Source organism: Xenopus tropicalis, chromosome 8 (assembly GCF_000004195.4).
Source record: "Xenopus tropicalis strain Nigerian chromosome 8, UCB_Xtro_10.0, whole genome shotgun sequence".
Classification (NCBI taxonomy): domain Eukaryota; kingdom Metazoa; phylum Chordata; class Amphibia; order Anura; family Pipidae; genus Xenopus; species Xenopus tropicalis.
Genome location: NC_030684.2, coordinates 68592568 through 68619078, shown reverse-complemented (window position 1 = coordinate 68619078; position 26511 = coordinate 68592568). Strand labels below are relative to the sequence as shown.

General features: G+C 41.4%; 1 protein-coding gene across 3 annotated transcripts; it reads left to right on the top strand.

Annotated features, from left to right (window-relative positions):
* Window positions 1-25293, top strand: mospd1 (motile sperm domain containing 1). 3 transcript variants are annotated; one of them, XM_012968327.3, is made up of 7 exons: window positions 1-104; window positions 491-631; window positions 11403-11660; window positions 19380-19455; window positions 20738-20961; window positions 22891-23052; window positions 24169-25293. In XM_012968327.3, the coding sequence occupies exons 3-7, from the start codon at window positions 11501-11503 to the stop codon at window positions 24198-24200; spliced, it is 654 nt and encodes a 217-aa protein (XP_012823781.1). In that variant the 5' UTR covers window positions 1-104; window positions 491-631; window positions 11403-11500; the 3' UTR covers window positions 24201-25293. The 3 variants fall into 3 exon arrangements, with proteins under 3 accessions (XP_012823781.1, XP_012823783.1, NP_001015761.1); XM_012968329.3 differs by lacking the exon at window positions 1-104 and adding an exon at window positions 167-182; NM_001015761.1 differs by lacking the exon at window positions 1-104 and having other exon boundaries at window positions 594-631; window positions 24169-24482.
* Window positions 25294-26511: the final 1218 nt, after the last annotated feature.

The window sequence follows — 26511 nt, the reverse complement described above, 5'->3', positions numbered from 1 at the left end:
GACTTCCTGCCCCCACTGCAGCCCATTGCTTGCAAACAACAGCCCCAAACCAATTGTAACTGGCAAATTACTCGCACACATAGAACTCTCATGGGGCTTTACATGTGAGCATTCTGTGTTATTTCTCCATACCCTGCAGGGGCTCGCCACCAGGGATCCGTACAGATGCTGCATGTGTTTGTGTGAATATATATATATATTAAGCTCTGTATGGCAGTAGGTGCTTTTAAAGTTTGTGTGAGCTGAAAACTGGCAGAGCTCTACACTACTGGGGCTATTCTTTTTTTTAGCTGCACTTATTCTTCATAAGCGTATGTTTGATGTGCTGTATATGATTCCTACACTGGGGGGAGCTATATTTGCTTTGCTGTCGGTGGCTGTTGGTGTAGATTAATACGCCAAACATGTGCAAAATATATCTATGAGCTGTGGGTGCCGAGGATACTGTGTGTTTAGAAAATCCCAGACTATGTATCTGTCCCACACACAGGAGGCGGCAGCAGCAGCAGCAGCAGTCTGAGCTCCGCATCCGCAGCAGGAGCTGTGACGTCAGTGTGGTGCGGGGCGGCTCTGCAGCCAGAAGCTGTTGCTGACAAAGGGACTGTGGAAAGCAGAGGAGCCCGGAGCAGAGGTAGGGACACCGGGGTCTGTGGGACCAGCCCGGGACGGAGGGGGGACACTGCACACAACACTCCCAGGCTGCTGCCTAATCATACCATTCTTCTACCATAAACTACAGACAGGAGACAGAATACAACGAATCAGTTGTGTAGATCCATACACACCAATCAGGGTACATGTAAATAACCACGTCATACATAGGTTACAGATTAGTGATATTAATGAGAGGAGATATACACTGAGAATATAATAACCGCAACCTCATGAATGGTACAACACAAGCAGCCACCATTCATATATTAACGGTATGCGGTGTTCTGGGTACATTCACAGTATATACAATGATCAGGATTGGTACCACAGGAACCCAACAGCAACAATAGCCCTGCAGCTGGATATTATTATATACATATATTGGGGTATCTCACGTGTGTCCTTGTGCTCTCACTATTAGTATGTTTATTTATGGTGTGCCAAAATATTCTCCTGAACAAAACCAATGAGCGTAACTATTTATTTCAAATGTTTTATTGTTGGAACAGGCACTGAAAAGCAACATGGGGGTATAGACTGATTGTACACTTCATTTTTACCCAAAAGCTATTTAAGTTGTTACGCTGGATTCTTGGTAGGTTAGGGTCAGGTCTGTGTGTGCTGAGGCTTTGGAATGATAAACAAGTTTGTGTGTTTGGAAAAAATATAATAATAATAATTTTGGGGTGCCTACATGGTTATGTTGTATGGCCCAGCAACTTCTGATACACCACTAATAGGTGTGTATATAGATAGACTGTTTATTTGTAAACAACTTATAAGCAAAAGCACCTTACTGTGATGTAGTATTACTAAAAATATATCACATTTGGTAGTTATAAATGAGCCATTCATACAGACATCAGTACTCTTGTGAATCAACATGATCTCCATACCATGTAGCAGCTGTTACCCTCAGAGTGAAGGTGGAATGCAGTGGGTCATATCAAGTATGTGGTGTAGTGTGTGTTGTGTCAGCACAGAGCCAGCTCCGTAACTTGACTGGGGGATTCAGGAACTAGCCTATCAGTGTTTATTATGGATATATTTAACTGGTTTACTCTGGCACACTTAATAACATATTTCAAAGAGCTAACAGTCTAGTAGATAAATTACCACAAAAAACTCCTCTCTGTTTATATATATATATATATATATATATATATATATATATATATATATATATATATGTATGTGCATGCGTGAGTTTTTTTTTCACTGGCAGGTTAATGATTTGGGGCAGTTTAAGGGAGGTTGTTGTAGTGCTGTGCCTGTTTGTGCAACAAAGAAGTACTTTGAACTGAGTACAGGATTAATTCATATTTGCTTTGTGGGAGAAGTGTTTCACAAATAAGAAACCTTTCTGCAGTTGGAGAGAAGTTTAATTTTCATAGTGCTCCTTTGACTTTATTAATCTCTTAAAACATTGTGCATGAGTTTCCTGCATTCAACAGAAGATGACTTCCTTGCAGTGCATAAAAAAACTTGGACCTGTAGGGTCCTATAGGTTTGTGAGGCATCATGTGATCTGCTTTCTCAAGACCCATCCCAGATCCACTCCAATCGGCTGTTTCTCAGCCTGCGTTTCTAAGTAGGCGGAACACAACCTAGTCTGACAATAGCCTAAATGTAGGGTAATGTTTTACCCATTTGGTTTATAGCATCCCAGCTGAGAGTCAGGCTAGCCTACTGGGACACTGTATGGCCCAAAAGTCATTTTCTCCTGTGGGCCACGATACCTCATTCCAACGCTGCCCCAGGCCTTAATTACATGGTTTCCTGTGGGCGTCATGTGTCTCAAGGCAGGAGGAGAATGTATCATTTAAGGCTAATTAGGCTGTTTCTCTGCCTGTGTAGAAATGCAGGCAGAGAAACAGCCGATAACAGATCCACTTGCATGGGCTGTTTCTCCTCCTGCGTTTCTAAGTGGAACACAGCCTAGTTTGACATTAGCCTAATTTGGTTTGACACTAACTCATTTGGTTTCCAGCATCTCAGCTCAGTCAGGCTTGCCTATGGGAATACTGGGTGGCAGAGGGGCCGAAGAAGTCAGCCTCTCCAGTGGAACCCAGGTACCACATTCAGACTCTGCCCCAGGCCATGGTTTCCTGTATGTTAAGATATAGGCCCTATGCAAGGGGATTTGGCCAAGGAACACAAATAGATATATAACACTGTTACAGTTGTATGGAGGGTGATGAATTCTCTGCTAAATGTTTCTGCACAGTGGCACTAAAAACCTATGCTTGGTAAGCAGGTCCAGACTTGGATTTAAAATAGGCCCTGTTTTTTTAACTACACAGAAGCCCAAACATCCCCTACCAGCTCACTAAATAGTGACTACTTATGGCATCTTACCACAGCCCCTCTGGCATTTGCCATATGCCACAGATTGCCGGTCTGGGCATGTTAGTAAGGTGCCTTGTAGGCTGGGAGAAAATGTGTTATTTACACTTGATGGAGCACTTGGCTTTCTATTTATATATTTTCTCATTCTCAGTAGCACTGTACAATGGGAATTTTATATTCTGACAACAGGATATTGTGGTGTACAGAAGGACAAAGGATGCGGATTACAAAATGTACTTATTTAGACAATAGGATGCACTTTTACATAAACTGTGTTTTTGTGATTGTGGTTGCACTATTCTCACTTGATTCCTTGCTATTTATTTGTTTCTGTCTTGCAAAATAAGAGAACAATAAATAAAAATATCATCCTGTTTTTTAAATGTATTTGTTTTAAGTGAGTGATGGGAATACCCTAGGGAGACAAGCTAGAAAAGGATTTGGGTTTTAGTTTGTTTTTAACCAGAATATATCAGCATCTGTTTTCCCTTTGTTCTCTGATCTCAGATAGGACCTCTTTGTTTTCCTGAACTTGGGCGGGCCCCATCTTGCAGTATCTGTCCATGGGCCCAGGATCTGACGTCAGCAGTGTTTGTGGCCCGGTCAGCTCAGTGATTGGAGCGCAAGGGAAAAGTCAAGGGATAATTATTATCACCCTGTCCCTGACATATTGCAGCAGAGCTCTGTAAACATGATCACATGACTAGCCACGTGGAGATGGGGCAGAGGTTGAAGGGGAGGAGGGCTGTGCAAGAGACACACTCAGGGCTGCAGAAAGGAGACTTAATAATGGGCAGGGAGCAAGGATCCAGACAAGAACAGCACAAAGAGTTGGGATGGCAGTTTAACCAATTCAGTGCTGGGGACAAGAGGAATCCAAGCCATTTTTAAGATCTAAATAAGATATTGCATTGCTACAGTCTGCGCATTTTTAATAAATACATTAACTGTTATTTGAAGAGTTCCTCCATATTGTCCAGCACTAACAGCTTCTAACTGTATAGAACTACTAACTGTAAAAAGCATCAGAGGGCTGTGCTTACAATCTTCCAAGTTGGTGTGTGGTTAGAATGTGGTTATGTTATGTATGTTTGTGTGTGTGTATAAGGTTGCATTGTAGTATAATTTACCCTAGCACCAGATGGTGGTTTGAATGAGAGAACAGAAGAGGGCCTGAACATAAATATAAGTAATAAAAAGTAACAATAACAATATAAGGGTTGCCTCACAGCGCAATAGTTTCTTTGCTTCTGGGTTAAGGAGGAGGAATGTAAATAATTAAAAAGCTATACAAAATATAAAGCAACTAAAATGGCTTAAAACAGAATTTCTATATCATACTGAAGTTAATTTACCCTTTTAGGCCCTACTTACAAATAATTTATATTTGCCATATATGGGCCATGCTATTGTTTAATTATTTTTATTTCAGCTTTGTATTTGTCTAATGAAAATCCCTTTTTAATTGCTCCTGGTCTCTAGAAATATGTTACTAGTTCAGCTTGTAGTTTTAGGCTTATGGCACACCTAGGGTTGTTGGTGGTTAGAAAAAAGGGAGGACCAATGATGTCAGGGGGTGGGTGTGATGATGTCAGAGGCCAGCATGGTTATGTTGGGGGTGGAGCAATTACATTTTGGGGTAGAGCTATGATGTCAGGGGTTGGGGTTAATGCATACTGAGAATGTTAAAAACTGGGCAGAAAATTTTTAAAATGTCGACCCGCACCTAACCGGCCGGCTCGCACATCACTAGGCAAAAAGTTTTTAACTGGACAGTCACTTGAAAATCCGGACTGTCCAGTAAAAAACTAGGTGTGTGGCAACCACAGTCACACCAGGTGTTGTAACCTTCATTATGCACCAACGGACAACTGTGGCTGTCAAACTTCCTTTCGCTATCTGCAGTAGTTTTCTATTAAAGTGAATAACAATTTCTCTTATAAATTGGAAACAAGTTGCGAGCACCTATAATTTGGTTTATAAAAACATTTAAAAAGTCTGTTATTCAATAAACATTGTTCTCCAGTGTAGTTCTATAAAAACATATCAGGCAAATAGCCTTTTCCAGTGTGCAGGTAACAGTCTGTTCAATTAGGTTACATAGCATGTGGACATTAATTAGCATACTTATCAGTGTTTATCTTGAGTCCTGCAATCGTAGCCAATATGTGAGCCATTTTCCTCCACTGAGCACCAGTATTCTCAAATAAATTTGCTGCTAAGTTAGACAAAACGCTTGAATCATCAAAAACCTTCCTTTTTGTTAAAAGGGGATGTGATTCAGACTTGTTTAGCCTGGCAGTGCCCAGGCTGGATGTCTTAGTGCACCATAGAGCTGGAGGTGAAATTACACACCAGGAAATGTAAGGGGAGAGTTTGGAGGTCCACAGTTGACTGAATAGAGGTGCTGCACAGTCAGAAGCAGACACCAACAATGTTAGACATTCACTAATGTTGCATGTTATGAGGGCTTGTTGAGTTACTCATTAAAGTAAGACTGACATGTTTGGCCCAAAAGTGTTCTTGGACCTTATCTGGTGGTTGTGGCACATCTACATGTGGAAAGCAGTCTTGATACACAACAGTGGTGCACTTTTCCTTATTATACAGAACACTGGGTTATCACAGGAGCTTAAACATTGTTAGGCCTAAGCCACACAGTGCTGGTTCACGGCCTATGGATCAGCCCCTGGCCTCCAAAGCCACTGCAGGCACATGGAGCAGATTTTGTGCACCAGTATGCATTTTGGCACTGAAATGCCCTCCATGTGCCTGTACCTGGACCTGAAGCTGATTAGAATGTAGGGGCTGATTTTTGGCTTGAAATCAGCCCAGTTTGGTGGTAGCCTAAAGGTGGCCATACACGCACCGATATTATCGTACGAAACCTCGTTTCGTACGATAATCGGTGCGTGTATGGCATGTCGGCGAGTCGACCGATATCGCAGGAAGCTGCTGATATCGGACGACTCACCAATCGGACCAGTTTGAAAATTTTGATCGGGCGCCATAGAAGGCGCCTGACCAAAATTCTCCCTTCAGAGCTGAATCGGCAGAAGGAGGTAGAAATCCTATTGTTTCTACCTCCTTACCTGCCGATTCAGCCCTGAATGGTGTGTGGCGGATCTTACGATGTTTCGTGCGACCGATGGTCGTACGAAACATCGTCAGATCGCCACGTGTATGGCCACCTTTAGTGTCACAGTTGATTTAATGTCTATATCTTACTTTGTTGGTGTTTATCTACTAATTGTACAGCAGTGCTGTTCACTTTAAATACTAGCCCTCCAGATTCTGTGTTTAGATGTTCCAATTTTTGATCTATAATTCTTCCCAAACCTCTGTGGTGCACTAAGGCATTCATCTAACAAAGGTGTCCAGGACAATTAGAGGGTAGTGATTAACCAGGTGGGGGATGCACCACTAGGGATTGTAGCAGCTTATATACAGTTGCAGGCCCACACATTTCACTGCAGTTGTGCTCAGCACCGCTGCCTTCTTACTGCTCAATTGTAACAGGCACAACTTCTCTCAGAAGCTGCAAAGACTCTGGAATTTTGAGACAAAAACATTCAGAAATACACTGTGTACTTGCAGTACGTTTGTGGCCCCTTTTATGTATAGATAATAGACTATAGACTGGTCTCTGCCATCTTTGGAACAAATATATAAAAACATAGTTCAAGTATTAAAAAAATGTTATGTTATATAACAAAGATGGATTAACCAGAGCATTAGCTACACTGGCATGCCTATAGAATCTAAAATTATTCTGCAGACCCTTAGTTAACAGTAGATTTTTTTGCACAGTATAATGAGTAACACAAGGGGGCAGTATTTACTGAAAAGCACAACCACAAAGTAATTGAGCAATTAGGATAGAGATTGTAGCACATTTAATCCGTTTCACAATTCAGCCAAAAATACCGTCAATATAAACCCTGATTATATACCACAGCTTTGCCATGGTTCAGTCTGGCAGTTGCAGAGACTTAATCCTTTCCTGATGTATTCAGCTGATCCACTATGTCATTTGGAATGGTGATAGACAGCATCCTGCTAGAAAGGACAATATGTTCTTTTGTTATATTACCTACTGAATCATGGAATGAAGCACCATGTTATAGCAGGTTAGGAATCCCGACTTTCCAGCCTGTGACTGTTGAAGGCAATCCCAGTTTTAACTGTTTTGTTGCCAGAGTGATGACTCCTGGAAATGTTGATGTCAGTGTAGAAAGTGATTATGTCAGCATAAAAAGCTTAGTTTCTTAAAGGAACATTAATCTAACTAATTACTGATTTGGAAAGAAAGAATATGTAGAATATGTTGCTTTCCTTGCAGAGTAAAACAAGGGTTTTCTGATGTCTGTAAGTTGTTTGGTTTGATTGTAAATCCAGGTAATCTTTGCAGAATTTTTCTGTTTGAATATTTTTCAGTCTGCTCCTCTACTTTATTAGTCTGTTACATAAGCAATATACACTGCTCAAAAAATAAAGGGAACACTGGGTTTGGAGTCACACTCAAAATTAAAGTGGAAAAAAACACTACAGGCTGATCCAACTTTGATGTAATGTCCTTAAAACAAGTCAAAATGAGACTCAGTAGTGTGTGTGGCCTCCACGTGCCGGTATGACCTCCCTACAACGCCTGGGCATGCACCCACAAAAAAGGCCCAGGTAGTGCAGCTCATCCAGGATGGCACATCAGTGCGAGCTGTGGCAAGGTTTGCTGTGTCTGTCAGCATAGTGTCCAGAGCATGGAGGCGTTACCAGGAGACAGGCCAGTACATCAGGAGACATGGAGGAGGCCGTAGGAGGGCAACAACCCAGCAGCAGGACAGCTACCTCCGCCTTTGTGCAAGGAGGAACAGGAGCAGCAAAATGACCTCCAGCGGGCCACAAATGTGCATGTGTCTGCTCAGACGGTCAGAAACAGACTCCATGAGGGTGGTATGAGGGCCCGACGTCCACTGGTGGGGGTTGTGCTTACAGCACCGTGCAGGACGTTTGGCATTTGCCAGAGAACACCAAGATTAGCAAATTCGCCACTGGCGCCCTTCTGTTCTCTTCACAGATGAAAGCAGTTTCACACTGGGCACATGTGACAGATGTGACAGTCTGGAGACACCGTGGAGAACGTTCTGTTGCCTGCAACATCCTCCAGCATGACTGGTTTGGCAGTGGGTCAGTAATGGTGTGGGGCGGCATTTCTTTGGGGGGCCGCACAGCCCTCCATGTGCTCGCCAGAGGAAGCCTGACTGCCATTAGGTACCGAGATGAGATCCTCAGACCCCTTGTGAGACCATATGCTGGTGCGGTTGGCTCTGGGTTCCTCCTAATGCAAGACAATGCTAGACCTCATGTGGCTGGAGTGTGTCAGCAGTTCCTGCAAGACGAAGGCATTGATGCTATGGACTAGCCGCCCGTTCCCCAGACCTGAATCCAATTGAGCACATCTGGGACATCATGTCTACCAACGCCACGTTGCACCACAGACTGTCCAGGAGTTGGTGGATGCTTTAGTCCAGGTCTTGGAGGAGATCCCTCAGGAGACCATCTGCCACCTCATCAGGAGCATGCCCAGGCATTGTAGGGAGGTCATACAGGCACGTGGAGGCCAAACACACTACTGAGCCTCATTTTGACTTGTGTTAAGGACACCGCATCAAAGTTGGATCAGCCTGTAGTGTTTTTTTCCACTTTAATTTTGAGTGTGACTTCAAATCCAGACCTCCATGGATTGATAAATTTGATAATTTTTGTGTGATTTTGTGTCAGCACATTCAACTATGTAAAGAACAAAGTATTTAATAAGAATATTTCATTCATTCAGATCTTGGCTGTCTTATTTTTGTGTTCCCTTTATTTTTTTGAGCATTGTATATACATTTGTTAGAGCTCATGTGTTTCCTCATGAGGCAACTTACTGGGTTACAGGAGGAGAAGGAAATCTACCGTATATACTCGAGTATAAACCGTTCTGAATATAAGCCGAGGTACCTAATTTTACCTAAGAAAACTAGAAAACATATTGACTCGAGTATAAGCCTAGGGTGGGAAATGCAGCTGCTACTGCTAAGTTTCAATAATCGAATAAATAATAAAAGAACACTCAGCGTGACCCTCTGTGAACTCTTCATAAATATATCATGTTGGCAGCTGCAGATTTTATAAAATACATTTGTGCTGGATCTTTTTGAGCTAGATAGATGATAGATCATTTCAGATTTCAGTGTTAAATAATATTATAATGTTTTAGCCAAAGAAGCAGATCTGGCTGTGTATAGCCGCCATAAGATGTTTCCAATAACTGTTTTTACCAGGTATGGGACCCTGAACAATAAACCATGACCTATGCTAGATGTAATACATATAAATATAAAAGACAAAGCAGCTGAAATGAACATAACTTATTCAAGTAGCAGGTCTTTACCCTGTAATTTACATTTATAGAATGAAAGGCATTAGGTCAGATCTCAGTGTTTTACAACATATTTGTCTTGACAGTAGTACATCCAAAACCTTACTAGGATTCTCAGAATGGCTGGCTGTTCTAGTTAGTGTTAATGTGTTTTGTGTTTCAGTGGCAACTAGTGCTGAACACTTCTCCCAACAGATTGTAACCCATCTGCACTTATTGTTGCTGTTTTATATTTCTGCATATAGCATTCTAGTGGACCAACATCATACATAGAATTTCTCTTATTCATTTACCTCTGTAACTGATTCAAGTGCATGTGGAAGCAGATACTACACAGCGCGCCACACACAGTAGGGATGGCCGCGTGTATAAGCCGAGCATGAGTTTTTAAGCACATCTTTCGTGCTGAAAAACTCGGCTTATACTCAAGTATATAGGTAAGTGATTAAGGGAATGCTGCAGCCTTACTATTTACCTCTGGACAACCAGTGTGGCAGGTATTGAAAGATTTCAAAGAGGCTGATTACACTGATTACATCTTTGTGTGTGGGGTTTACATGTCCTTTAAAAAACCTTCCCTCACCATTTGATACCTTACAAGTACATATATTGTTTTCTCTGTGAATCTGAATATTTACCTTTTCTGTAGGAAGGCTAATTGTCTAAGGGCTCTGGCACACGGGGAGATTAGTCGCCCGCGACAAATCTCCCTTGTCACGGGCGACTAATCTCCCTGAACTACCATCCCACCGGCAAAAATGTAAGTCGCCGGTGGGATGGCACACGCTGAGCAGGCGATTTTGGCAAATCGCCGAAGTTGCCTCGCGAGGGGCTCTGGCACACGGGGAGATTAGTCGCCCGTGACAAATCTCCCTTGTCACGGGCGACTAATCTCCCTGTGTGCCAGAGCCCTAAAAGGTTGTCAACATAACACCATATGGGTCCTTTTTTAGAACAAAATTGATAAGACAACAGAGTATAATGTTTTCTCCCTAAAGGCAGACTCTGTACCAGATAATGTTTTGGGTTTTTTTTTGCATTAATTAATTCACTGTGATTCATCAGCAGGCATGCAATAATGTACAGTGATTCTGCCTCAGAATTATTTTAATCATGTTCTTAATGTAGAAGGGTTAGAACTGTGGCTTGCATAATCATACTTTTCCAGTAAAAAATATTTATGTTTATAACTTATTTAACCCTGTGAATAAGGCAAAATACTGACACAATACAAGAGGGAGGTAAGATATAAAATAACTTTTTAAAATACAGAACCAGGCATCTTTGCTTCCCTTCCGTGAGATCCTTGTTTCCGGATGATGTAACTTCTGGATTTGGTGAAGCCACTACCAGTTTTATGGTGCCATTGAGTTGTTGCTCGGGCTATTGATAAATCTGGTTTTGGGGTGGGGTGGGGTCTGGCCAATTAGACCTGTGCAGCGCTCTAGACCAGTTTATAGGAAAGTTATTTATAGACTTGGAACTAAACAACATTACATTATGAGGAAAGACTATCAGAGCTGTGTTTCCCTGGTGAAGAGGGGCTTGGGAGGGGACATGATTACTGTTTATAAATATGTTAGAAAAAATTAGACAAATAGGCGAGAATTTTTTTTTTACACAGAGTGAATTATTTACTATGTAAACAGTGTTATTAAGAAATAAAAAGTACATCATAAAAATCATGACAGTATCCCTTTTAAGATCTGCTCCTTTGGTGAGGTGCCTAGATGTGCAGTATAAGGTCTGGCTTTCCCGCAGTGAGCCCACTTATAATGGCAGTACTCTTTACTCTGCCAGTGTTAAGATTTCCTAAACAATGTTCTCATCTCTTAGATGGTGCCTGGGGCACAGTGGGATAAATCGCTTGCTAATGCATTGAGGCACGTGACCCAGCATTGCCAGTGTTTTGTACTTGATCAACCGTTGTATTTGTATGATTCCTTTTGTACAGAAAAGCATTTTCTTTACCCTGCAGATCTGCCAAGATGCACTAGAGGTCTTCCCAGTATCACTGAGAGCTGTTGTGAGATTTTGACAGACAAAAGGAGCTGCAGAGAGAGAAACACAGATTCTATGCCAATGCAGCAGCAAAAACGCCAGCCAGAACTAGTGGAAGGAAATCTTCCAGTTTTTGTCTTTCCAACAGAGCTTATATTTTATGCCGATGATCAGTCTACGCACAAGCAGGTGTTAACCTTGTACAACCCTTATGAGTTTGCCTTAAAATTTAAAGGTAAGTTTTTTTTTTTTCCTCCAGCTGACAGCTTTATGGCTGGAATGTGATCTGCTTGTAGCTTCTGCACATGACCAGGAAACACTCTTAGCTGGCTTGTCATCAAGTGAATAATGCAGGTTACTGCTCCCTCTGCCAAGCAGAATCTTTGCAATGCAGTGAGAGTCCAAGGTAAGATAGTACAGTTTATGCTCCTCCAGCCGCACATTCTATAACTGATTTAAATCATCAGAACACTTTCAGACATTTCTACTCTAAGGCTCACACACCAATCAGCTGGGTTCAGTTTAATCTTTATACGTGCAAATAATCCATATACTGAGTTGTTGCCACTGTATTCACTTTTTTCAGTTATATTCAGTTAATTATTTACTTTATGCCATTGCCTTATATGAATGAAATGATTTACCATTAGTTTACCTTTCTAAACTTTGTCATTCTTGCTTTATCTATCCTAAGGAAAATGCCATATAATTAATGCTTACCTTATGTCACTTCTCCTTTTATGAATATTAAAGGTGTGTTAACATAATAACAAAAATGCCTTAATATATACACCTGCAATGCATGGTGACAGCTGAAAGTAAGATTTTTCACTCCAACACTATTTAACAAATTATATTTGTTTTGGAGATAGACTAGAGGGTACAACAGATACAACCAAATTATGGAAACTTTATTCTCTCTCTCAGATATGTGTTAAATATGACGCTGCACTGTTCAAACTCCAGGCACACTGCTCTGTTCATTGCATTAGACAAGAAAAAGAATTTGCCAGTTCCTGCTACATTGCAGAGTACCCAGTTAGAATTTTGGAGAAGATACAGACATGCTAAACCCTAACTAAAATATAGTGTGTTTTCTTTTTAAGATGTGACATAACCAAAAAAAATCTATTGAGACATTTTCTTCCTGTATTTTTTTAAGGATGCAGGATAGCGTAACCATGTTACAGTCAGGTATTTAGGTGAAAGACCTATATAAATAAAACAAAGTGTCTCATTATTCAGATGTTATGCTTAGTGGTTGCTTATTTAAAGGTATAAAGTATAGTCATGAAGTCATCATTAAGTGAAGTGCCTCAGCCAGCCATGCCTATGGCTGGAAATCTGTGCAGCTGCTAGCCACCCATTCCTTTCACTGGACACTCTTCACTTCCAGTTGGCTCCTGCTACACACAAAGAACAGTTTAGCTGAAGACCAATTTAAATACTTGAGCACCAAAATTGAGGCAGACTAATGCTGGCTGAGGCAGCTGAACAAATCAGTTTGTTTATCTCATATTAGCAACTTGTTTATTTTTATGGATGAGTGTTCTCCCCTTTACTAGTCTTTAATAAAGTATGGGGTGATAAAACCATTTCCACCATATTTAATCTTACAAAATTTCTCCAGTAAAAAAAAAAAAAAAAATGAAATGCAGCACATGATAGACACTGCAGGCCTAGGTGTAAATGGGCAGTCATGTGACTGAGCCAGCAGTCACTTTGCTATTATCAGTGCATGGTAACATTTTATTTAAAAAGGTATGATAAAAAAAGGGAGAATTGTTTTCATACTTACCGTAATTCTCCTTTCCTGGTCACTCTCCATATCAGCATTAAAATCGGGAGTCTCCTCCCACCCCCGCCTACAGCCCAGACTGTCCCTCCCTCTCAAAATCTTTAAATACACCCATAGGTACCCACCTACCTCGTCTAAAACCAAGTAACAGACTACAAGGGTGGGAAATGCTGATATGGAGAGTGACCAGGAAAGGAGAATTACGGTAAGTATGAAAACAATTCTCCCTTTTCCTGGTCACTCCATATCAGCATTAAAATTGGATCTACCAAGCCATGCTGAACCCAATGGGATGGGAACAAAAACAGAGACTTGAAGAACTGCAAAATTAACTAAATGAGGAAAAAGCCAGATGAGAGCCTGAAGCAAGGCATGACTACTGGACTCGGACATAACTGATAATGTCTGATGAAGGTCCTGGCTGAAGACCATGAAGCTACCTCACAGATCTGCGCTGAAGGTACCTCTGCCCATACTGCCCAAGAGGTTGACACGGCCCTGGTCGAGAGCGCTCTCAGACCCTCTGGAGCTAGCTTGCCTTGGGCTTGATAAGCCTTCTCAATGCAAATCGTAATCCATCTGCTAATGGTGGAAGTAGAAGCCCCTAGACCTTTCCGACACCCTGCAGGGATGACAAACAAATTGTCTGACCTCCTGAAAGAATTGGAGACCTCCAGATAATGTTTGAGGCAACGAACTGCGTCAATTTTCTGTAATTCCTCCAAATTCTGCACATCCGCAGAAAAAACGGGTAAGGATATTTCCCTTTTTAAATGGAAAGTTGAGACCACCTTAGGCAGGAATGACTTCACTGGCTTGAGTATAACTCTATCATGGAGAAAAGAGATATGCCCCTGACTGCATGAAAGGGCTTGTAACTCTCCCACTCTACATGCCGATGCTACAGCCACCAGAAATAGAGTCTTTAGAGTGAGAAGCCAGGTGGAAATAGCTTTGAGAGGCTCAAAGGGTGATAGAGACAGAGCCCTTTAAACTAAAGGAAGACTCCATAGAGGAGGAGACTTGACCTTTGGAGGACGAACCTTGAGAACTACTGAGAAGAATCTCTTGACCATGGAGTCTTCGGCCCAGGATCTTCCAGACAAGGCTGACAGCGCTGAGACACGAACCTAGAGGGAACCTAGAGGGATCTGTATTGCGATGCTTTGTCTAGACCCTAGAAAAACTTAAGACTTGGGAAAGAGACACTTCCTCCAAAAGCAAGACACTCTGCATCTTCCAGAGAAGGAGCCTCTCTCAAATCCTGTAGTAAGCCGCAGAGGTGAAAGGATTCCTAGCTTTTAACAGGACATCAACAACATTTTAGGAGAGACCTAGCCCTAAAAGTCTTTTGCACTCAGCCTCCAGGCTTGGAGGGAAAGAGTAGACGGGTCCGGATGTAAGAGAGGATCCTGATACAGCATATCTCTCCTCACGGGAAGGGGCCACGGAGGAGCTACTGTGAGCTTCAGAAGCAGTGGATACCATGGTCTGCAAGGCCAATACGCAAAGACTAATTCCGCCCTCTCTTGAATGACTTACAGAAGTGTTCTGGAGATGAGGGGAAAAGGGAAAAAGGCATAAGCTAAGCTGAATGGCCAATCCCAGAGAAGAACATCCTTGCCCATCGTCCCTTGGCCAAAATTCCTGGAGAAAAATTTTGGCAAATGAGTGTAGAGATGGGCAGCCATGAGGATGATTACCAAAGGTCCTCACTTCCTGGAAAATTCCTGGAAGACCTGATGATTCAGACTCCACTCAGGACACTGAGAAATTCTGCTTCTTGGTTTTGCACTCTAGGTAAGAATTTAGCCGTCAGAAGAAACATATTTTCCTCCGCCCAAGATAAAATAAGATGGACTTCCTGAGGCAGTGAACTGCTCTTCGTTCCCCTCTGCCCCTAGATGTAAGAGACTGCAGATGTGTTGTCTAAAGAATCCTGACCGCAGAGGCCTGAAGCATCCGGGAGTAGGACTTAAGGGCCAACTTTGCTGCCCTGATTTCTAGGATGTTGGAAGGAACTGCTGACTGTCTGACCGGCCACATCCCCTAAACCATTTGGAGCCCAGGTGGGCACCCCAGCCCAGTGTAGAGGCATCCGTAACTAACCCCCTTCACTGGGTTTGAAAGAGAGGTAAGCCCTTCTCTAGATTGTGCATGGAGATCCACAAATGGATCGAATCTATGAAAGACTGCATCAGAAGAATTTACTGATTCCAATCCCTCTTGAACCTGTCCCGTAGGTTCAGAAAAGACACTGAGCTGGCCTCACGTGCCACCAGACCCACCTGGTGAAAGGGATAGTAGAAGCCATGGTGCTCAGGAGAGGCATCAGTTCTCTGGCTGAGACCTGAACTTTCTGCAGAAAAGACTTGCAAGACTGATGATGAGCGAAATCTTCTGGGAAGAGAGAAAACCAACCCCTCAATGGAGTTGAACCAAGCTCCCAATACACGAGAAACTGTGTTGGAGTCAGCTGGCTCTTCTCCATATTCAGGAGCCACCCGTGAGCTTCCAAAAAACAGATGACTCTGTTGCGATGAATCAACAGGACCTCTCTGCTTCTTGCTGAGAGGAGGATGTCATTCAAAAAAATGTCCTACGAAATACCTTCCAGTCTCAGGCTGCCACTAGGGTGACTAATACTTTGGAGAACACCCTCGTAGCTCTGGACAGAGCGAAGGGAAGGCAATGAAACTGGAAGTGCTTTTCCGAAGGCAAAGCATATGAAGTGCTGATGGGGCCACTTAGAACGGAATATTGAGATAGGCATCTCTCAAATCGATGGAAGGAAGCCAATCCCCTGGAAGGACAGACGAAAAGATAGAAAAAAAAAAAAAAGGACTCCATCAAGAGTATCTGGACCCTCAGATGCTTATAGATGAACTTGAGATCCAAGATGGGTCTCCATCCCCCCGAGACCCTTTGGTCTTCCATGGGGACTGGGACTACTGCCCTCTCCTCGACCAACCATTCTACATAATGGAACAGAACAAATTGGTCGACTGACGGAAGAGAGGCAAACTTCAGCTGAAAGACCCTTCTGAAAACATCCCGGACCCAGCGATCCGAGACAGAGGAGTGCCCGACATCAAGAAAAATCCACCTTGCTGAAAACGGACGATTAGTCAGGAAGACCCTTTTCGGATGACTGAGAAAAGGCCTTGACTTGTCACCTTTTAGGAAGGTGGCATGACCCTTTTTTCCAGGCAAAAAGCATGAAACTTTCTTCTGCCGAACCAGAAGAATAAGAATAAGAAGGACCTGAATGGAAGGTTTTTTTTTTTGTTTTTTTTTTTTGTTTTTCTCTGGGTACGAGGCTTTAATCCCTTTAATGGTCTTGCCAGAGAGCCCGACGAGCCGAGACTGAGATGGTGAGATGGCCAAATAACGCGCTGCCAGCCTAGTGAGATCAACCACACCCTCTGAGCCGCCAGCTTAAGATCTGCCAGTCTTGAAGAGATCTCTTTGACCTCAGCACCTTCCGCTATGGCTCTGACAAAGCCATCAATCCAGAAGGACATAGCTTTGGCCACTGAGAGCAAGGCTATGGCAGGCTAACAAGTTGCCCCAACCACCAAAAAATTCTTAACACTCAGACTCCACACGTCTGTCCATGGGGTTTTTAAGAGCGGAACATTCATCAATGTTAAGGGGAAATTTTAACTATATGTATGAGAGCTGGGTCAACGGAATGGACCGTGATCCCCCCCTGCACTTCATACTCCTTAAAAGGAAAAAGTTTAGGAAACCTGTCCCTTGGGAGACAAAAGAAACTCTTTTAGAGGCTTTCTGCCACTCGGCTATGATGAGATCCAATACTTCCTGGAAGAAAGGAAAGGTCTGGCGGCTCCTGGATGGAGTAGGCAGAACCTTGAGAGTCTTGGAACTGTCCAACTCTTGCTCCACTCCTGAGGTCAATTTGACTGCTTTGATCAATGGAGTGTTGAAAACGCCCACGCATAAAGGTGAAGACGAAGTTTTAGCTTGGACTTAGCGCTTTAAATAAAGACCATCTAGTGGCAAGCTGATGAAAGAGAGACAAAAACAGTAATGAGGAAGGGAAAAAAGAGAATAGAAAAAGAAGGAGGGACCTACCTAGCTTGGAGAGCAGAGGCATATGAGGCTGAGGAATCCATGAAGGAAGACAGAAAGTACCCCAAAACTAAGAGAAACCAAACAAAAAATGAGCCAAACAGAGAAAAAACACACTCTTTGGCAAACACCTACCGAACAGGAAAGTGAGGCAAAAAAGGCAGCAGCAGATGGAAACTCCATCAGGCAGGCAAGCAGGGAACACGCTGGCACCTAAAACGCCAAGAATTTAAACTCCCCGGCAGGAGGAAGGTATCGCAAACTCACTTCAGCCCTTTGGAACACAATAGTGACTCACGTCCTGTCTTTGGAACGCATATTGCGCCTCACTTCCGGTCTTTGGAATGCAAATCGATAGAAGCTGCAGAAGAACACAAACTACAGCAAAAAGACTGGGGCTAAAAGAGAAAAGGATTCCCCTGTGACACGAGCAACTTCCAAGTCACCACTACCTCTGACATCTGACGCTCTGTACAGTCACAAGGTTCAACCAAGGACAAGTTACAGGAACGTACCACGCTGTCTCCCAAACTTTCCAAGAAGGGGAGGGAAACGTAAGCTCTCTGCCAATTCACCCAAGGAACATCAATGCACCTTAAGGAATATATCCAAACTGATAGAGACCCTGAAGGAACTGTAGACAAGGACAGAAAGAAAAAAGACGAGGTAGGTGGGTACCTATGGGTGTATTTAAAGATTTTGAGAGGGAGGGACAGTCTGGGCTGTAGGCGGGGGTGAGAGGAGCCTCCCGATTTTAATGCTGATATGGAGTGACCAGGAAAAAGATAATTTATCTCGAGAGCATCAAAAATGTTTCTTTATTTGCAGGTTTGAACTGTGCATAAGTAATAAGTACAATGTATTTACTTAGTACAGATTTGACTGGAGGAAATATCCCCACAATCTTTATATACATGTGGCCTTAACATTCTCTCACTGTGCATCAGGTTACTGTGCCCTATGCATTTCTTCTTATCTTCTCAGACTTTTGACCTTTTTTTTCTTTCATTTAATCCAGAGTCAGGCCCTATTAATAGACCCCTTTTGGGGATATAGATTTTAACAGAGCTTCTTTACTGATGGCGAAAGATTGTTGTGACACATACTGTTTTCTCTAAATCAGGCACAATTCCTGTTCCTGTTTGCTCATAGCTTAACTACATAACTGACAAAGAAATGTACCTATGGCCTAAAGGGATTTGCAGCCTAAACAGAGCTTTAATAAAGGGGAAATTTGCACTTTAATGGGCAAGTGAAAGTATAGGGCTATTCTAAGTACCTTTTTAGCTAGGTCTTCATTATCTATTTTGTATGTCTTTTTTAATTATTAGTCTTCATATTCTGACCATTTCCAGCTGTTGGGGTAACTGACCCCAGCAAGCAAAAACAAATTAACTGTGAGACATAATTTTTATCAGTATTTCTGTTTTTATTACATTTTTCTTTTTTAAGCCCCTATACAATTTATATTGTTTTTATTTAAGAATGGCTCCCTTGTTGCAATGGTAAATAAATCCTAGCAACCAGGTTTCAATTTCAAACCCAAGAGTTGTATTTATTTAGATTATTTTTATTTATATAGTACTTCTTATGTACACAGCGCTGTATACAGCATAACAATAAATTTATACACAAATGGGTCATAAAAATAATAGACACAAAGACACCATAAAAATGCCTACAGCGAAAACTACAATACTCTCCAATCTTCCTGGTGTTGCAAAGCACTAACATACATAGCATCCGTCAGTGCAGGCACAGGGCAGATATCAGCATGGTTTCAGCATTTTAGTGCTAAAATCTGCCCTCCTTAACCATTTTTACACTGGTGGAGAAAATGGCATGTGTGCTATTACCCAGAATCTTTGTAGCTCTTTAACATGCCCTTGGAGCAAAAGAGCCAGTCTGTAGTTAGAATCTGATTAGCAGCTATAGATGCTGGGCTTTAAAACCAGTGGGTAAGCTATGGCCTATAGAGTATTCCATGAAAATGCAAAACTCAGTGAGCTGTTTTGTATCTATATATAAATGCTTGTGTATGTCTTTCCTTTTTTTCCCTAGTCCTCTGTACGTCTCCAAATAAGTACGTTGTAGTGGATGCTGCAGGGGCAGTGAAACCTCAGTGCTGTGTTGATATGTAAGTATGCCCAGTCTTGCAGTTAAAGAAGTTTCGTTAAGCATTGCTAATTTCAAGAGCCAAAATTCTAATTTTTAGGTGGGAATTTTTGCTTTTCTAGTGCAGAGAGTGCTATCGCGCTTTCTGCACTAGCAATGCACCCCCCTCCATGCAAAAAAAACTAAGCCCAGAGGGGTGAGTGGGGGTGGCATCCCCTAGGCTGCCTTAGGAGAGCTAATAATGGCACAAAAATAGAAAGCTAGTTCTTTTTACAAGAACTGCAAATGGTTACATCAGTGATCCCCAACCAGTGGCTCACTAACCAAACTCTTGGATGTTGCTCTCAGTGTCCCCAAAGCAGGTGGATATTTTTGAATTCCTGGCTTGGTGGCAAGTTTCGGTTGAATGAAAACAAGATGTACTACCAAACAAAGCTTCCTGTAGGCTGTTAGGCAGCATAGACTCTATAGTCAATAACAGCCCTTATTTTGGAACCCCATGAACTTTTATGATGCTTGTGTTGTTCTTTTTACATTTGATTGTGGCTCACGAGTGGCTCACTTATTCCTTGTTAGGAATACAACAACTGATCTTCATAGAAAAAACGTTGTCATGTTGCTAATTTCTTCCAAACATGGCACCCAGACAGCTCCTTAGAAGGAGGGCGCTCTGATCCTATTGGTGAAGGTCAAGGAGCAAATACATTTTTTTGACAAAAAATGCCAAGTGTCTTCCTTACCCTATCAAACAGGCTGTGGTTTGAATGAGAGACTGGAATATGAATTGGAGGGGGCCTGAATAGAAAGATAAGTGATAAAAATAACAAAATGATTGCCTCATAATGCAATTGTTTTTGACTGCTGGTCACTAACCCCTCATTTTGAGTTTAGCTTTTATGCTTATAGCACACGGGGAGATTCATCACCTGCGGTTAAATATGGGCTACCTTAGACAACAAATCTTCCCTCTCACTTTGGGTGAAAACTTCAGGTGACCTCGGAAAAGGAATCAATGCGTGTGTTTTTCCACCAGAGACTTAGTTTGTTGGCAGTGGGAAAACATTCTGGGGAGATTAGTATCCCAAATTTAACCATGGGCAACATGTGCCATGAGCCTTACTGAAGTCTGAAGTCCCGTGAATTGTTCAAAACATCTCATTCATTTATCATTTACGGTCTGAAAATAAAGGGATAGTCCTTAGAGAACAATATGGGCATACCTATGTCTTGATGCTGAAATTACAGAAGGATAATAATATACACTAATGATTCTCTGTATTTCTCTCTACTTTCTTGGACCATAGTGTTATACGGCACAAAGATGTCCGAGCCAGTCACTTTGGTGTCATTGACAAATTCCGTCTTCAAGTGTCCGAACAAAGTCACAGGAAAGCGCTGGGACGCAAAGAAGTCATAGCAATGCTTCTTCCATCTGCAAAGGAGCAACAGCAAAAAGACGAGGAAGAAAAGAGAATGAAGGAACATTTTGCAGAAAGTGTCTTTTTTGAACAGGCACCTTCCCAGCCAGGTTAGTGTTTAGGGATGTGCAGTGATATGACTCCTGAGAGAGGCAGAATTCCTTGTTAGGTAGACACAAAACAATGTATGGCACAAAAAATGAATTCAGATAAGTGTTGAAACACTTTTAGAGCAATGACGCATTAGAAGATTAGTCGCCCTTTGATTAATTACCTCTAGCGATGGCCACTAATGTTCGCCAGTAGGAAAACATAAGTGTCGCTTCGGCTTGCCTCACTAGGAAACTTCGGGTGACTTTGGAAAGCTGAAGCAACATGTATGTTTTTCTACTGGCAATTTACAATTTACTTTGAGGTCACCACCACTAGAGTAGATTAATTGCAGGGCGACTAATCTCCTTATGTGTCATTGCCCTAATGAATACTCAGAATAAGTTGCTTTAGATTTATTTCCATGACCTGGATGAATAAAAACCTTTATAGACATTGTGGTCTGCAGCATTTACAAAAGGAATGTTAAGGTGGCCATACACATTAAGATCCGCTCGCTGGGGCCAATGATTGAATTATGACGGCAGTAATGGGCGCAGTTGGATCGGGGACCGCATCAACCAGCCGATGCGGTCCCTGATCCGACTAAATCTTTTAACCTGCCCGATCGGTATCTGGCCAATTTCAAGCCAGATATCGGTCGGACATGCCCGTCGTTCCTGCCCCTACACGGGCCGATAAGCTGCTGAATCAGTCCAAGGGACTGATATCAGCAGCTACAATCGTCCCATGTATGGTCACCTTTAGTCTCAGTCACATCACACCCCCATTCACAGCAATATACACCTGGCTCAGAGGCAACATAATTTTTAGGGCCAGGTCTAGGCCAAAATTCAAAATGGAATTTCAAGTACACAGGGGCCCAAACAGTCCCCACAGGCCCAATAAACAGTGACCTTTTATGGAATCTCACACCTGCACCCTGGCATTGCCAGAAGCTACAGATTTCCTGAATTTGACCCACTGCATGATCATAGTTCCTGATGAGTTAGATATTTAATTTTGTTATTCTCATATAAATAATAATGCAGTTTTTTTTTTGTTCTCAAAATTTTGTCAAAGCAAAATGTAATTTCATTTGTTACCTGGTATGACTATATCATTTTGTGGAAAAGAGAATTTCTCTACATTTTTCACAGTGATGATGATTTAAAAGCCAATTACAACCAATTAAAGCTGTACTTTTATTTTATAGCTTGCATACTGTAGATTTTCTGAGCAGTTGAGCAATAAAGAACCTAGAGTATGTTTGCATAGAAATGTTGCTGTACAAAATGATATTGTGGCATTTTTGGGGGTAATGTAAGAAATGGTCCTACTTTTGCTACTTGTCTGGTAACCCATAGCAACCAGTCAGCAGGTGGCATTTACTGGTCAGCTGATCAACTGATTGAAAGCGAACGTCTAGTTAGTTGCCAGGGGTTACTATAAGGGTGGTGGGTGTCTTTTGCTAAATGTGGGCAAGCTTGATCATTTTATTACATTACCCAAAATGTTTTCAAGCACAAGTACACATTTTATTTTGTCAAGTTTCTCTTTATTTGGTCTAACTCTAGATATATTTGTATCTAGTAATTGGTGAAACTAATTAACTGCATTGTCTGCCATGAAATCAGATTCTGCAGGTTACAGATGCCCATGTTATGATGCTGTTGGCAGTTTTTGAGAAAAGACATACAGCTGCACAAGTGCCAGTGAGACCCTGTACTTAATATAAATTGTCATAGATCCAAGATCTAATTACAGGACCGTTTCAGCCTGATGCATGCATATAATAGTTGCAGAAACCATCATGCTTGTGATTTTATACACAAAGTGAGAAGCATAATTCATTCTTTAAGTGTTGTGTTTATTAGATGTAGATTTTACAGATTGTACCACAAGTGGAAGTAGGTTCTGTTTTAATATTTAATATTTTCTTTATTCAGATACCAGAAATTCTTCCTCAGGGCCTAGTTTGCTGATGGTCTTCCTTGGCATGGTTTGCATAGCTGCACTGATGATGCCCACCTTGGGTGAAATGGAATCCATGGTGCCTCTCTACCTCCACTTAAGTGTGAATCAGAAATTAGTGGCTGCCTATGTTTTAGGTAAGAGTTTTTGTGATATTGTGCAATCCTGCAAGCACAAATTACACTCACGGATATACTTATACCAGTTACATTGCACTCTTTCATTATTCCAGCTTAATTATAGGTCCTGGGGAAGCACATTACTTTTTGTGGTGCTAGAGAAACGAGACATTTTTTGTATTTGTCAGTTTGCTTTGATTTCTATCCATCTAAATATTTTCTAAGTGAGAAAATGGGGTAAGGGTAGATCATTGATGTGATACACAAGACAAGGTATCTGAACCCAAAAGGATCAGAGAAACTGTGTAAAATAAAACATGGAATAAGGGTGATAGCACATGAGGAGATTTGTTACCGTAGTTAAATCTGCACTACTCCTAGATGATAAGTCTCCTGAAAATTTCCCACTGGCAATAATGTAATCACCAGTGGGAAACCATATAAGTTGCTTCAACTTTCTGAAGTTGCCAAAATTTGGCTTGCGAGGAAACTTTGAGTGACTTCGGAAAACAAAGCAATGTGTATATAATAATGGATTGAATGTTTCTTTATCTGCATTTATACACAGGAACAGAAACAGCCATGTCTGGCTGTTTATGTCAGTTATTTTTTATCTGTACAAACAGTACAAATTCAAATAATGACCCTTTTGTGGTGCAGTTGCCTGAAATAAAATATAACTCTATAACTTAATCTATCACTATGGCAAGTTAATACATCATGTTAACTTCTCCAACTCATTTTATAGCCATGTGCTGGGTCCTAGTTTATTACCAAATGTTAAATAAGAATAAAGTCTAGAAGAGTGATTCAGATTTCTGCAGTGGATCATTGTCTATTATTGGTGCACTTTGCTTGCTATCCAAACATAGCTGGATTGATGGTGCTATTGTTGGGCCTGTTCAGTCCTGTTCATGGGAGCTGTTGCACAGTCTCTGGCCAGATAAGCCACTTCAGCAAAGAACACTTCAGGAGAAACAAATCAGATACAAATTGTTCTTTCAAGGTTTGGGGAATTAAAATTGCTCTTTCATGGGAGAGCTTTGTATTTTTGTTCTGACCTCACACTTCCCTGTTACATGTATGTGTGTGCTCGTTATGCATAGAGAGATTAACTTGATCTTTTTCATGCAGGACTTGTAACAATGGTTGTTTTGCGAACATGAACCTTGTGGATATCGGGATCATAGCGATGTCTCTTCACCTTAGTGTGTGGACTGCCTTCTGCTGCCGTCGGGCCAGTGCCTGCCCTTCAGGAAAACTTAGCAGTGGTGGAAAACAAAATAGCAAAAACAATATATTTTAACTCTTCATATTACTGTAATTGAGTGGCTGAAAGCATATTACCAGTGAATGTTTAAGAACCAAGAATCTTTAATGATGTCTGTGAAACATATTTGAGGAAACATCATTTTATATATATATCCCTATAAAAGACTTTTATTGTACAATTTATGGTTATTTTGTGCTCTCCTATCCAGTGTGCAATGAAGACACTGATAAAAAAAATAACTTCAGTAGTGCACATTTCTTCCACTAATGTAGCAACGGACAAGCCTTTTGCTGTCTAAAGGAATAAAGGCACATGTGCGACTGCATATGCAGCGAGTAAAGTGCACTTTTGAGCACAATTACCATGTTTGTTTTCCCTCAGAATCTCAGCATCGTTGTGGTTGCAATGATCACTCAATATAACTGAACTGCACCTACTGCAATTGCATCTGATTTGGCAAAATTACAGGAACTGCGCATGCTCTTTATCACAAATCAGGTGCAGTTTAGAAGTTTGCCTGCTGTCATTTACAATGTTCAGCGTGTGAGTGATGTGTGCTTCCTATTCTTTTAATTCAACTGTGGTTATTGAGGGAACCCTAGCACTGTTGCGGGGTCTGGAGGTGTCGTTAGCTCCAGGCTTCCCCTATATTAAAATGTGCTTTTCAGTTCAGAACGGAAGACAGACAGGGCTAAGTATCCAGAAATGCAAGGAGCACATTTTGACGCAAGTACCTTCAATGAAAGTTGTTTTACAAGCAACTGACTGCAGGGAAAATGTGGGGATCGCAACTGGACTTGTGGATGTACATGAGCCTTCTAGTTACAATATTATATTATATCTTCTTAAAGGAAAATTATACCCCCAAACAATGTAGGTCTCTGTAAAAATATATTGCATAAACAAGTAAACTCTGTATTTGTTTATGTAAAAACTTGTTTATGTAAAACTCTGCTTCATCTAAATAAACCATTTTACTAAAAATATACTTTTTTTTAGAAGTATGTGCTATTGGGTACTCCTAAATAGAAAATTGCCATTTTAAGAATTAATGGCACACAAATAAGTCAAGGCACACATACATGCTAGGCCACATCAGCTAATTAATGGACAGAGTTCTGCCTTTTGCTTCCACACTACTTGATGTGACAGAGCTGCATTATTTCTGGTCATGTGATCTCTGAGGGACCACACAGCCCATCTCTAAATGGTGGCTCAAGGGAAAGGATGTAAAAGGGCAATATTTACTAACATATATATTCCGGTTTGGTGAAATTCTTTAATAGGTCACTTATACATAACATAATATAAAGGATCTGTTGGCTAAGTATTCATTTTGGGGGTAAAGTTTTCCTTTAAGCCCTAATGATAACTGCCCCCTTGTCACTAAGCATTTCTAGCCCACTTCTCTGTTCTATGATATTCATCCTAATTTGCCTTTTTACACTAGGGTTTTCTAGATTTTCAGATGGATTTTTTTATGGAATCTTCATTCCACAAGTCTACTAATATCATTATGGAATCAGTGTGCATTTATGCTAGCTTAGATATTATCAAGGTATTGTCTTTTTGTTTTCAGAGTCAAGTCAAAAGTAAAGATTTTTTTTTTCAATCAGTGTTGTCAAACTACTCAGCTCATAAAAGAAAACCCTTGTTTGTAAGCACCAAGGATTGGCGACGCCAAGTCTTATATAATCTCTGAAGCAAATACAGTAGGATTATGTACTTACAGCAAGTGTTTTTTTGCCACAATACAGTGTTTTTGTCATAATTCTGAAATTACGTTAAACACAGCAGATTGGCTGGAAATGCAAAGTCTTGCGTCTGCCTGTCCGGGCAATGCTTCCGGGTTCAGGCAAGGTAGCAGGCTGGTGCTAGCGCAGGGGCCAGCCCTGTGTCCCACTAGTCTTACTTCTGCAGCCACTTTTTTAGGTCTCTGCAGCAACTGACACAGGATGGTATGGAACCCCTAGAAGATGATGGTAGCTCCAGGATTCTGATGCATCAATAAGCATACGTGTGCACAATTATATTAGTGGTTGAACAGGTGCTCAGCACAGCTATGCAGAATTGAAAGAGAAAACAGACTGGATAATTTATTTGGGGAAGTTAAATGTTAAAGGAAAAGTAACGCTAAAAATTTTTAACTAAAAAATCTATTCTACCCTCCCCCAATAATTGCCCTATCCTGAAAACTATTTGTT